Raw genomic sequence first — 14,813 nt, 5'->3', positions numbered from 1 at the left:
GACCACCTCTATTTCTTATTTTGGAACCCTCCCTCAATGAACTGTCCCAAGCTCAAATGTCAAATTCTACTTGATGTCCCACCCGATTCCCTGGTTGGAGTTAATCAGTTTTCTTCAGCACCTGGCCTATAGGAATGATAACACTTCTTTCATTTACTGAATGCTGGAAAGGACCCTGTCCTAGACCAGGTCCCATTGAAGAAGAGGACAGGTCTGCCTTCAGGGAACTCAGACTGGAAGGAGACACCAAACATGGGCACAAATGATGATAAGAATTACTAGTGGTTCTGTGTCCTGTCAGAGAACAGAGCAGGTGTTAGCAGAAGCCAACCTACAGCCAGTAGGCCCAGAGATGCCTTGTTGTAGAATTATTTAGCCAAGCCTTGAAGGATGGGCAGGATCTGTCCACACAGAAATAAAGCAAGAGGATTCCAGGAAAAGAGAAGGGCATAAACAAAGTATACGGCTAGGAAATTCTTAATGGGGTGGGCACAGGAAATAGCCTGGCTGAAGGGAAAATAACGGTAAACTGAATTGGCAAAAAAACAAACGAGCCAGATTGTAAAGAAATTTGAATGTGAGGCCGAAGAGTTTAGGTCTGAGATTCCTTTCTCTTAGGGTCTTTATCAAAACCACTTGGGTCTTAAACACATTAGCATGTGCACAGATGCAGGAGTACACGTGAGACACTATACTGTCCACCTTAACAAACACCATTACTCACAGGGTGTGCTACATTCTTTGAGGGTGCTGGAGCAGAAACCATTTGGAGAACTAACAATTTAGACTTTCTGTGACATTCTATGTCTTTATGAGTACACAGATCATCAGGAGAAAAACCCCAGTGAAAGACGACTAGTGACTGAGCGAGCAGGACAGATAGGCAGAGCTAAGGTCAGTCTAAATTACCTTTGTTAGGATTCTAGCCAAGTCTCACAGACATGATCTCCAAAGCCGGGCAAGGAGGAGGCAAGAAGCCACCACACTTCAGGGCGCTGCACCTCACAAAATGTGGCATCATGGGCGCCTCTCTTGCCTTACCACAGCTCTGACCCTGCCATCTTACAACTTCTGAGATTTACCTGTGTTAAACACCTATTTTTTTAAAAGAGAAAGAGAAAGGGGAGGAGAAGCTCAAAATAACCTTCCAGCACATGGGTATAGCATGGGGTACCAGCTGACACCATCTCCCCCTGATGGAAAGCATGGGCCACGTGCATCTGCCTGCCCGACACACTCACCTGGACAGTTGGCTTCATCGCTCTCATCCTCACAAGTCACCCAGCCGTCACACTGCCAGGGGAGGGGGATGCACTGGATGATGCCGCTGTGACAGGCAAACTGCCCAGGGTTGCACCGCAGCTCTGTGAAACCAAAGGGCAAGAGGCCATTGAGGAAGTGGCAGTAGTAACGAAGACCTGGAGTGGCCAGGCCTGCCACCGCCTGGTCTTGCCACCACCCGGCCCCTATGAGCATGGGCCAGACACCAGACAGCCTGCCTAGAGCCCACCTCAGCAGGGGACTGAACGCATACCCCAAGGAAGAGACAAGAGCTGTGCCCAAAACGCCACAAGTCCCCAGAGCATCGCATCCCCACCAAGACATTGACCTTTATGCACTGCCCCAAACATACACTGCCGCATTTCTGCTCTGTGTCAGGCTCTGTAGTGCACTGCAGAGACAGAAACAAGAGGGCACACCTCTCACCTCCTGAGGGATTCTGGATCAATGGAGAAAACACACATACACTCAATACACACATATGGACAAACACACAATTGGGGTTTCTGACAATGCAAATGGAGGTTACCAACACAGGAGTACTCAACAGTATGCCAAAGCAACATGAAGGAGAAATGGCCTCCACCTGCGGGGCTCTGGAATGCTTCTTAAAGAAGATGAGATATGAACAGGGTTTCCAAGGCAGGTTGATGGTTTCAGAGGTACATATAACATTATAGGAAGGCAAGAGCAATCTAGAAAAAGCAAGGCTTAAGGAAATATCACAAGGCAGGAGAGCATGCCAGTTAGACTGTGCGAGCTGTAAGATGCGGAATCACTGGAGATAAGATTGGAAATGTAAGACGGATAACACTAGCCCTGGCTAGTTTGGCTTGGCAGTTAGAGCGTCAGCCCTCAGCCCTTGGACCAAAGTGTTGCGGGTTCGATTCTGGTCAAGGGCACTTAACTGGGTTGCAGGTTCTATCCCTGGCCCTAGTGGGGATCATGCAGGAGACAACCAATCGATGTGTTTCTTTCACGTGGATGTTTCTCTCCCTCCCTCCTACTCTCTAAAAATCAATGAAAAGAAATCCTCGGGTGAGGATTAACAAAAAGAAGAATCAGGCTATGGTAAGATAATTCTGACCTTTATTTGGTATGTTGTAAGGAGCCAACAAGTAATGTAGTAAGATCTGTGTTTTAAGCAGATATCATTGGCAATGGTTTCTGGAAGCAATTAAAATAGGAAACCAGACAAAAATATTAAATAGCTCAGCCAAGTAAGGTCTTGAACTGAGGCAGGGGTCAGCAAATTACTGCCCATGGGCCAACTTCCACTCTTCCCACCATTTTTTGTTGCTGTTAATCTTCACCTGGGGATATTTTTCCATTAATTTTTAGACAGAGTGGAAGGGAGGGGGAGAGAGAGAGAGACATCGAAGTGAGAGAGACGCATCAGCTGCCTCCTGCATGACCCCAACTGGACCGAGGATTAAACCTGCAACCCAGGCACATGCCCTTGACCCTTTGCTCCACGGGCCTAAGCTCTAACCACTGAACCAAACTAGCCAGGACCTTCCCACCAGTTTTTTTTTAATCCTCATCTGAGGGTATTTTTCTATTTATCTTCAGATAGAGTGAGAGGGAAGGAGAGAGAGGGAGAGAGAAAGAAACATCGAAGTGAGAGGAACACACTGACTGGTTGCCTCCCAAACAACTCTGACCAGGGCCAGGGATGAACCACAACCAAGGTACGTGCCCTTGACTGGAACTGAACCCGAGACTCATTGGTCTGTGGGCCGACACTCTAACTGCTGAGCCAAACCGGCCAGGGCCCAACATTGTTTTTTTAAATAAAGTTTTCTTGGAACACAGCCACAAATATATACTATCTATGGCTGCTTTCAAGCTACAACAGGAGACTCGAGTGGTTGCACAAGAGACTGTATGACCTACAAAGCCAAAAATATTTACTCTGGTCCTTGAAGAAAAAGTTGGTAGACTTCAGAACTGAGGTGAGAGCTGATAAATGGGCAAACCTTGAAACCAAGGAAAAACACTGAGGTGTAAGGGATGAAGTCCTGCACACTAATGTGATGATACAGGAAGAATGGATGGAGTTATAGGAATGAATTGAACCGTGCACCGGCAAAAGCTAAGGACAAAATAAAGAAAAACACCAGTTCTCCAGACACTGGACAGGCAATGAAAACCAGTGATCCCAGAGAGTCAGGAAACACACACATGAGCCTTACTGCCTGAAGAACATTTCCAGGCTGCAGAGCAGGGAGAAGTACTCCAGGGGGGGACCGGAAGACTCTTGGAGATGAGTAGATGCAGATAAAAACTGAGAAAAACCAAGGCCTGTAGCGCTCATAGTACAGCACTCTGGCGATCACAGGAGGAGAAAGAACTGCACAGACAAGACTCAGGAGACACACAGAGGGGCCCCTGGGGCAGTAGACAGGCTGTTGATCAGTGTGTGGTGTGAGGAAACCACCCCAGGCTGAGGAAAGAACCACCCAAAAGGGTAAGAGGAAAGAATAACCAAAATGCAGCAGGGCTTACAGTCCCTGTTCTGGAACCAGACTGGAAAAACTCATAATTCGTGAGGCACTGAATCAAGTAGTATTCAGAAGAGTCTTGACTCATTAGTGGGGAAAAATGAACCCCAAACTAAATGCTGCTCAGTTCCGCCTAACAAAGATTCAAAGCAAGAGCTGACAAAATCAAATTGTTTCCAAGTCACATCCTAGAACAAAGCTCAAGAATATTTATAGGACCCTGGCTAGGTAGGTAAATTGGTTGAAGCATAGTCTTGTATACTGAATAGTTGTGGGTTTGATCCCTGGTAAGGGCGCATATGGGAATCAACCAATTGATATCTCTCTCTCACACATCGATGTTTCTCTCTCTCCTACCTTTCCCTCCCTCCCTCTTTCCTTCTCTAAAATCATTAAGCATGTCCTCAGGTGAGGATTTGAGCACAGACCCATGGACTGAGACGTCCCGGTCAGGGCAGATGCTCAGGTTGCAGGCTCGAGCCCAGTATGGGGTGTGCAGGAGGTAGCCGACAGATGCACGTTTCTCACATCGATGTTTCTATTTCTCTCCCCCTTCCTCTCTCTCTAAAACAAACAAACAAAAAGAATATTCATAGGAATGCAAAAATAAGCAGCAGTCAAAAAGGCAAAATTCATAAAGTGTGGCACTCAATAAAAAATTACCAGACATTCAAAGAAACATGAAATTACTACCAAAATTAGAAAAAAGTCAATCAAAATTAACTAAGAAATTATATAAATGAGATTATAGAAAAAGACTTTTAAAGTTATAACTGTTATTACAAATGCTCCAGAAACTAGAGGGAAAATAAAACATGTTAAGTAGAGATAGGAAGATTTAAAAAAGAAACAAACCTACATTTTAGATATGAGAATTACAGTATCTGAGATGGAAAATACATTGTATATTAATAGATTCAGTTTTGTAGAGGAAAAAGATAGCAACCTGAAGATAACAGAGATGCTCTAAACTAAAACACAGAAAATAAAAATGCTGGAAAAAATGAACTGTGAGCTGTGGGACAACTTCAAGCAGCCTAATATACATGTACTTGAAAGGGGCAATCCGACAAAATATCTGAAGAAACAAAGGCAGAAAAACTTCCCAATTTGATGGAAACTATAAATCCACAGATCCAAGAGCTCAATAAAACCTAAACACAAAAAATATAAAGAAAATTATTCCAAGGCACATCATAATCAAATTGCTTAAAACCAGTGAGAAAGAAAATATTAAAAGCAGCCAAAGGAAAAAAAACATATTACACACAGAAAAACAAAGATAAAGACGACGACAACAGATTTCTCATTATAAACAATACAAGCTGGAAGACAGTGGAGAAATATTTCTAAGTCCTGAAAAATGAAACAGCTGTCACCCTGGCCAGTTTGGCTCAGCGGTTAGAGTGTTGGCCCATGGACCAAAGAGTCACAGGTTCAATTCTGGTCAAGGGCACATAACTCGGTTATAATTCGGTTCCCAGCCCTGGTCGGGGTCGTGCAGGAAGCAACTGGTCGATGTGTCTCTCTTACATCACTGTCTGTCTCTCTCTCCCCCTCCCTCCCACTCTATCTGAAGATAAGTAGAAAAGTATCCTCAAATAAGTATTAAAAAAAAAAAAAGAAATAGTTGTCAACCTGAAATTAAAGCAAAAACATGTATACTATGTACTGTGGGATTTATAACATGTAGCAGAAGTAAAACTGTGACAACAATAGCAACACAGCTGGAGAGAGAGAAGCAGATGCATACTACATACTGTCTTTTTTCAAAATAAGCTTTTATTGATTTTTTTTAGAGAAAGGAAGGGAGAGAGAGAGAAACATCGATGTGAGAGAACATCAACTGGCCACCTCCTGCATGCCCCGCACTGGGGGATTGGGCCCACAACCTGAGCATGTGCCCTGACTGGGAACAGAACCGGGACCTCTCAGTCCATGGAACAACACTTAATCCACTGAGCCACACTGGCCAGGCTGCATTGTCTTAATGCTCTTTTATACTGCAGCTAAAGTGGTGTGTCATGTGAAGGTAAACTGATAAGTTAAAGATAAATATCACTGCCCTGGCCGGTTTGGCTCAGCAGTTGGAGCGTCGGCCCCTGGACCAGAAAGACACGGGTTCGGTTCCTGCTAAGGGCATGTACCTCAGTTGCAGTTTGTCTCTGGCCCTGGTTGGGGTTGTGTGGGTGGCAACCAGTCAATGTGTCTCTCTCACATCGATGTTTCTCTCTCTCTCTCTCCCTCCCTCTTTCCCTCCTGCTCTATCTGAGGATAAATGCAAAAAAATGTCCTCAAGTGAGGATAAAAAAAAAGAGCCCTGGCCTGTTTGGCTCAGCAGACCAGAGTCCCGGTTCGGTTTCCACTAAGGGCATGTACCTTGGTTGCAGTTTGTCCCTGGCCCTGGTTGGGGTTGTGTGGGTGCCAACCAGTCAATGTGTCTCTCTCACATCGATGTTTCTCTCTCTTTCTCTTCCTCCCTCTCTCCCTCCCGCTCTATCTGAAGATAAATGCAAAAATGTCCTCAGATAAGGATAGATAGATAAATAAATAAATAAATAAATAAATAAATAAATAACACTGCCCTGGCTGGTTTGGCTCAGTGGCAGAGCATCGGCCCTCGGACCAATGAGTCGTGGGTACGATTCCGGCCAAGGGCACGTACCTGGGTTGTGGTTCATCCCCGGCCCTGGTCGAGTCATGCAGGAGGCAACCAGTCGATGTGTTCTTCTCACGTTGATGCTTCTCTCTCTCCCTTTCTCTCCCTCTCTCTCTATCCAAAGATAAATAGAAAAATATCCTCGGGAGAGGATTAAAAAAATTTCTTTAGCCCTGGCCGGTTTGGGTCAGCGGTTAGAGCGTCAGTCTGCGGTCCAGAGAGACCTGGGTTCGGTTCCCGCTAACGTACCTTGGTTGCAATTTGTCCCTGGCTCTGGTTGGTCGTGCAGGTGACAGCCACTCGATGTGTCCCTTTCACGTCGATGTTTCTCTCTCTCTCTCTCTTCCTCTCTCTCCCTCCCACTCTATTTGAGCAAAAAATGGAAAAGTGTCCTCGGGTGAGGAAAAAAAAAAATTTTTTTTAAATACCACTACCATAACAGTTATAGCAAGTACAACTTGCTATAACAACAAAATGGAATAAAAATAGTTAATCCAAGAGAAACAACAAAATGGAATAAAAATAGTTAATCCAAGAGAAACAACAAAATGGAATAAAAATAGTTAATCCAAGAGAAAGCAGAAAGGGAAAAGGAAACAACAAATGGTACAAAATAGAAAACAAATGTCAAAATTACCAATTTTAATCAATTTTGCCTAATCAATAAACATATGGGATGATCTAAACACCCCAACTAAAAGACAGAATTTGTCACACAGGTAAAAAAGCAAGACCCAACTATGTGTTGCCTAAAAGAGATCCACTTTACAGAAGGACAGAGATTGGTGAAAATAGAAGAATGGAAAAAGATAAAGCATGTTAACACTGATCAAAAGAAGGCTGTAGTGGCTATATTAATGCCACTCAAAGTAGACTCCAAAGTACACAATATTAATACTATCAAGAATAAAGGTCATTAAACAATGATAAAGAACATCATAATCCTATGTGTTTATGAATCTATTGCACAGCTTTAAAATATGAACGAAAAACTGCTATGACTACTAACAGACAAATTCACAATTATAGTCAGAGATTTCACTCTCCTCCAGACAATCTGAACAACAAAACCAACTGGACCGAACCAACACTTATAGAACTCTCCATCCAAAAAACAGCAGAATGCACAGTTTCATATGCATACATAACACTGACCATAAAACAAATCCCAGTAAGTTTCATACAGAGTATGTTGTTTGACCACAACTGAATTAAATTAAAAATCAACAGCAGAAAGATACCTGGAAAATGCCCCAAACTATATGGCAATAACTCACACACTTCTAAATATCCTATGGGTCAAATAAGCACATTTTTAAAAAGTTTCTTGAAGGACACAAACTACTAAAGTTCACTCAAAAAGTAATCAATAACTTGACTAGCCTTGTAGCTATAAAAGAAATTGAATGTTTAGTTTAAAAACTTCACACAAAGAAAACTCCGGACCCAGATGGCTTCCCTGGAAAGTTCTACTAAATATTTAAAGAAGAAATAACCCCAATTCCATACAAACTCTTCCAAATAATTGAGTATTTAAAAACTACCATAACAGCCCTAGCCAGTTTGGCTTGGTGGTTAGAGCACTGGCCCGCAGATCAGGGAGTCCCTGGTTCGGTTCCGCTAAGGGCACGTACCTCGGTTGCAGTTTGTCCCCTGTCTTGGTTGGGGTCCTGTGGGTGGCAGCCAGTCTATGTGTTTCTCTCACATCAATGTTTCTCTCTCTCTACCTCCTTCTCTCTCTCCCGCTCTATCTAAAGATAAATGCAAAAATGTCCTCAGGTAAGGATAAAAAAAAAAATCTTTTTACTTTTCTTAATTGAGAACTTTTCTTCTTCCAAGAGCACTGTTAAGAGAATAAAAAGACAAGCCCAGCTGGTGTGGCTTAGTGGATTGAGCATTGCCCCACGGACTTGGAGGTCCTGGTTCAATTTCCGGTCAGGGCATATGCCCAGGCTGTGGGCTCCATCCCCACTGGGGGGCAAGCAGGAGGCAGAGGATCAATGTTTCTTTCTCACATCAATGTTTCTATCTCTCTCTCCCTCTCTAAAAAAATCAATAAAGCCCTGGCCGGTTTGGCTCAGCGGTTAGAGCGTCAGTCTGTGGTCCAGAGAGACCTGGTTCAGTTCCCGCTAAGGGCACGTACCTCGGTTGCAGTTTGTCCCTGGCCCTGGTTGGTCATGTGGGTGGCAGCCATTCGATGTGTCCCTTTCACATCGATGTTTCTCTCTCTCTATCTCTTCCTCTCTCTCCCTCCCACTCTATCTGAACAAAAAATGGAAAAATGTTCTCGGGTGAGGATGAAAAAAAAAAAATCAATAAAAACCTATTTTAAAAAAAAGACAAATCACATACTGGGGGAAAAAAAACCTGTAAATCAAATAGCCAATAAAGTACTTGTATCTAGACTATATTAAGAACTCTCTCTCTGCCTGGCTGGTGTGGCTCAGTGGTTGAGCATCGACTCATCCACCAAGAGATTGCTGGTTCGATTCCCAGCCACGGCACATGCCCAGGTGTGGGCCCGATCCCCAGTGGGGGGCATGCAGGAGGCAGCCAATCGATGTTCTCTCTCATCGATGCTTCTATCTCTCTCTCCCTCTCCCTTCATTTTTCTTTAAAATCAATAAAGAGACTTCCGGTCAAGATGGCGGCGTAGGTAAACGCAGTATCGTGTCCTCCCACAACCACATCAAAGTTACAACTAAACTACAGAACAACCATCATTCCAAACCGCCTGAAGTCCTGCAACTACGGAATTAAATCAGCAGCCACATCCAGACTGGTAGGAGGGGCGGCGGCGCGAGGGGGGGGGGGGTGGCGGCGGTGGCGCGACGGGCTGGTCACACACCCACGTGTGGCGGATAAAATCAGGAGGCTCCTGCGGCTGGGAAGGTCCTTCCTGAGGACTGAGGGGTCCCCGTCCCACACCAGGTGCCCCGCTCAGGGTTCCAGTGCCAGGAAGAGAATCCCCATCACTTCTGGCTGGAAAAACCAGCGGAAACTGAGGCTCAAGGAAGCTGAAGCGGCTAGAGCCCCAGGCAGCTCCCTAAAGGGCCCGCGCACGGACTTATCAGACTCTCTCCCTCTAAGCTTGGAGGGGAGGCAGCTCGAGGGGCACCAGAGACATACAGGGAAGAACTGAGCTGTTTGGCACTGGACCAAGGGCTGGAGAGGGGGCTTTCTCGGGGACAAACGTGCTGTAAGAGGCCTTTGTTCCTTTGGTGAGCCCTTCCCGCTGGTGGCAGACAGTCTCCATATCTGGGACTCCAGCAACCTGGTTCACACTGGTAGCCCCGCCCAAGTGACTCCCTGAGGCCCCGCCCCACCCCACACAACTTTCAAGCCCACCCAAGCTGTTGCCACTTGCTTAACCATAGGATTGGCCAGTCTTGGATCCTGTTTCAGGTTTTTCCTAAATTCTTTCAAATGAGCAGCATCTGGTCTCAGCGAGCCCCATACCTCTCATTAAGTAATACACTGAAACAAACACAGGGAGGCAGCCAAAATGAGGAGACAAAGAAACAGGTCCCAAATGAAAGAACAGAACAAAACCCCAATAAAAGAACTAAGCGAAAGGGAGATAAGCAACCTAACAGATACTGAGTTCAAAATACTGCTTATAAGGATGCTCAATGAACTTAGTGAGAACCTCAGTGAACTTAGGGAGGGCCTCAAGAGCATAAAAAAGGACCAGTTAGAAATCATGGATGCACAGTTAGAATTGAAGGAGGCATTAACTGAAATAAAGAATTATTTACACAGCTTCAATAATAGAGTATGTAAATCCAAGGAGCAAATCATTGATTTGGAATATAAGGAAGCAAAAAATGCCCAATCAGAACAGCAAAAAGAAAAAAGAATCCAAAAAAATAAGGATAGTGTAAGGAGCCTCTGGGACAACTTTAAGCGTGCCAACATTCGCATCTTGGGGTGCCGGAAGGAGAAGAGAGAGAACAAGAAATCGAAAACCTGTTTGAAACAATAATGGCAGAAAACTTTCCTATCTTGGTGAAGGAAACAGACATACAAGTCCAGGAAGCACAGAGAGTCCCAAACAAGATGAACCCCAAGAGGCCCACACCAAGACACGTCATCATCAAAATGCAAAAGGTTCAACACAAAGAGAGAATCTTAAAAGCAGCAAGAGAAAGGCAGCTAGTTACCTACAAGGGAGTTCCCATTAGGCTGTCAGCTGATTTCTCAAAAGAAACTTTGCAGGCCAGAAGGGAGTGGCAAGAAATATTCAGAGTGATGAAAACCAAGAACCTACAACCAAGATTACTCTATCCTGCAAAGCTGTCATTTAGAATCGATGGACATATAAAAACTTTCCCAGACAAGAAAAAGTTAAAGGAGTTCATCACTACCAAACCGTTATTATATAAAATGATGAAGGGTCTTTTTGAAGACAAAGAGAAAATGTATGAACAAACAAAATGGCAATGAATACATATCTATCAACAATGGAATCTACAAACAAAATGAACAGGTAGAACAGAAACATTCTCATAGATACAGAGAACATTTTGTTGGTTGCCAGTTGGGAGGGGGGTTGGGGGAATGGGTGAAAAAGGTGAAGGGATTAAGAAGCACAAATTCATTGCTAGACTGACAAACCTCAAAGGGAAAGGGGCTGGGGGGGGTGGGAAGAAATAAACCAAAGAACTTATATGCATAACCAATGGACACAGACAATAGTGTGGGAAAAGACGGGAGGGGGGCGGGAGTGGGGAGGAGGGGGTCAATGGGGGGAAAATGTGGAACATATGTAATACATTTTACATCCAACAATAAAGATTTGAAAAAATAAAATAAAATAAAATCAATAAAGAAAAAAGATTTTTTTAAAGAACTCTTAAATTTCAATAAGGAAACAGCCAACCCAGTTTTTAAAAAAGGAAGAAGATTTTAATGGCCACTTAAGGAAATATATAGATAGCAAATAAGCACACAAGAAAATGAAAATTAAACCATAATTAGATACCATTACATACCAATTAGTGGTAAAAAAAATAAAAATAGTAATATCAAATGTTGGCAAGTATGTGAAGTAACTGTAACGCTCCTATATTGTTAACAGGAATGTAAAATGGTACAACTACTTTGACAAGTGACAGCTTCTAAAAGCTTGAACATATACCTACCATATGACCCAGTCACTCCACTCCTAGTTATTTACCCAAGAGAAATAAAAGTACATATCCATAGAAAGACTTGTTCAGAATACTTTTTTTCTAATGGCAAAAAGCTGGAAACAACACAAAAGTCCAACACAAATGAACAGATAAAACAAACTGCACTACAGTCATACAATGGAATATTGCTCAACAATACAAAGTAATGAACCCCTGATACATGCAGCAACATGTAAAAATAGAGTGAACAAAACAGAACAAAAACAAACAGAACAAAGACAAGGGGTCAGCTGCAGACTGTAGTTTGCCAACCCATCTTCTAGAGTTTAAGTGTAGGGATAACACTTTACTCCCCACCCCATTCCCAACATCCAGCAAAGAAAGGTACTCACTAAATGTCTCATGAACTGAACTGCTCAAAGATCTTCCTGTATTCTTTAAGTCTATAACAAAGTGTCAACAATCCTCTGATATCCTGGAGAAGGTTTTCTCCCTTCCTGATTCACCTGTAGTGCAGAGGCTGTTCTGAAATGTGAGTCATGGTTAACACATGTGAATCATTCATTCAAAAAATACTGAGAGCCCTGGCTGGTTTGGCTCAGCGGTTAGAGCATCGGCCCAAAGACTGAAGAGTCTCGGGTTTGATTTCCAGTCAAGAGCATGTACCTGGGGTTGCAGATTTGATTAGTGACCACAGTTGGGGTTGTGTGGAAGGCAACCAATCTATATGTCTCTCTCACATCGTTTCTCTCTCTTTCTCCCCCTCCACCCCTCCCACTCAATCTAAAAATCAATGGAAAAATATCCTTGGGTGAGGATTTAAAAAAAACTTACTGAGCACCTACTTTGTGCCAGGCAACTCTCCAGGTGACTGGGCCAGAGTAGTAAACAAAGCAGGTAAACCCATGACTTGCATTGTGTGGGAAAAACTGATGCATAATCAGCTGCTTAGTGCATCAGCCAGTGATTCTGAGAGCTCTACTTGGCATTACTCCAGCTGTAAATCAACATTCCTTTTCTTTTTTCTTTTTTTTTAATCTTTATTGTTGAATGTAGAATGTATTACAGATGTTCCTCATTTTTCCCCCATTGACCCCCTCCTCCCCACTCCCACCCTCCTCCTGCCTTTTCCCACACTATTGTCTGTGTCCATTGGTTATGCATATAAGTTCTTTGGTTTATTTCTTCCCACCCGCCACCCCCTTTCCCTTTGAGGTTTGTCAGCCTAGCAATGAATTTGTACTTCTTAGTCCCTTCACCTTTTTCTTTCTTCCTTAGTATCCTCTTGAGGCCCATGGTAAAGCATCCAGCACAATTTCTGCCTCAAAGTTGCTAAAAAATAGTCACCCCCTTCTTCCCACTACTGCCTTTGCCAAGGCCCTGTCCCAGGCCTTCTGTGGTAATGACTGTCCCCTAGTTGTAAAATGGGGGAGCTAAGCAGGATCTTTCTAGCTCATGGATTGTTGACACTTTTTGAAATAATCCATGCCCCCACCATGTAAGTGCAAGGCCACAATACCAAAACAAGAGCTTTTATCACATTGAATGTTCTTAGATTTTTTTGCTCCCAAGTCCCCTTCACACCCTTAAAATTTCTGAGGACACCAAAGATCTTTTGTTTACATGGGTTATACCTATTGACATTTACTGTGTTAGAAATAAAAACTGAGAAATGTTTTAAACACAAGATTCCCCAGCACATGCTCGAAAGGTTAAACAAAGAGTTACTCTATATGTGGCAGCAATTCCACTCCTAGGTATATATCCAAAAGAATTGAAAGCAGGGACTCAAACACATAGCCATACACTGATGTTCACAACAGCTATTACTCATAATAGCCAAGAGGTAAAAACAATCCAAGTGTTTATTAACAGATAAATGGATAAACAAAATGTGGTACAGCCATACTATGAAATATTACTGGGTTGTAAAAAAGAAGGAAACTGACACATGCTACAAAATGGATGCACCTAAAGGACATTATGCTGGGTGAAATAAGTTACACAGAGAAGGACAAATACTATATGATTCCACGTATATGAGGTCCCTAGAGTAGTCAAATTCAGAGACAGAAACTAGAACATAAATTGCCTGGGGCTGAGGGAAAGGTTATGGGGTGTTCCCTTTTAGAGGTACAGTTTCAGTTTGGGAAAATGAAAAAGTTCTGGAAATAAATACCAGGTGATAGTTGCACAATACTGTCAATGTACTTAATGCCACTTAAATGTGCACTAAACCATGGTTAAAGTGGTAAATTTCATGTTATGTGTATTTTACCACAATTTTTAAAAATCCTCTTTAAAAAAAGAGAAGGAATCCCCAACACATATCCCATTAGCTGTCAATACATGTCAAGCAGCTTCTGGAAATACCACTGTGCACTTGTGAGAGAACAAGAGAGGGACAGATGATACCTCAGTATTATTATGAAAATAGTTCTGAACTTGCTGAGCCCCTTCCCCCAGACTTCTGGCCACACTTGAAGAACTGCTTTAAACTATGCATTGCCTGGAACTTAAAGGATTCATGACCTGTAGAAATTTATATGTCTCTGCAATAAAGTCTTTCTCTAGGTTCCATTTATTCTTTGTCAGCAAACCTTGGCCTCCTTTTGAATTATGTAAACTGAGCTGTCTCAAATTACTGTGTGAAATTTAATACACTGTCTGAATTGTTTGGAATTTATTTCTCAACATTTGCCCACAAAGAAATAAAGGAAGACAAAGTAGAGCAGAAGCACACAAGTCCAGTCACACTGCTCAGGAAATAAAAAAAATTTCCTGCCAACAAATACAGGAGAGAATTCTACCCCACCTCTTCCCACTACCCACAGCCCACTCCATGGCCTCTACCAGTGGACAGAGATCCTCATACACAGCCCCTGCACCACACTGGAGCACCCACCCAATTACCAGGAGGTCCTAGCTCCCCAGTGGGCAGTGTTAGCCTCCATCAGATTGTTACAACATTCTTCCTTGGAAAGAGCTAAGAGCTGCTTCCTAGCAGGGCAGGATGTTCCCACAGGTTCTCATTCTGTCCCCTACACAGGGCAGTACTGGGGCAAAAATATTTATCCAGCACAACACTTAGAACCAGAAGGGAGAGGATCCGAAAATAAGGATGGTTGGGGCCTTGCTGTACAAGTGACATGACAACTCCAGGAGAACAGCTCCCATGGGATGTTGGGTCCTATCTAGCACCACAGAACTTGGGTCAGCTGTCTTTTCTCTGGA

The 14,813-nt window shown here is 43.3% G+C and overlaps 1 protein-coding gene across 5 annotated transcripts in view; it reads right to left on the bottom strand.

Moving 5' to 3' along the window:
* DGCR2 (DiGeorge syndrome critical region gene 2) overlaps positions 1-14,813 on the bottom strand; it is a 90,555-nt gene that overhangs the window by 54,096 nt on the left and 21,646 nt on the right. For 3 of the 5 annotated variants that reach the window (XM_036276326.1, XM_036276323.1, XM_036276322.1), the window contains exon 2: positions 1,242-1,364. The exons of the other annotated variants lie outside the window; for them this stretch is intronic. In XM_036276326.1, coding sequence (XP_036132219.1) covers positions 1,242-1,364 — 123 coding nt within the window. The remainder of the gene's footprint in view (positions 1-1,241; positions 1,365-14,813) is intronic. 5 annotated transcript variants of the gene reach the window in all.

Source organism: Molossus molossus, unplaced genomic scaffold (assembly GCF_014108415.1).
Source record: "Molossus molossus isolate mMolMol1 unplaced genomic scaffold, mMolMol1.p scaffold_m16_p_22, whole genome shotgun sequence".
In the NCBI taxonomy this organism is placed as follows: domain Eukaryota; kingdom Metazoa; phylum Chordata; class Mammalia; order Chiroptera; family Molossidae; genus Molossus; species Molossus molossus.
Note: the sequence above shows the minus strand (reverse complement) of the source record. Positions and strands in the feature narration are given on the sequence as shown.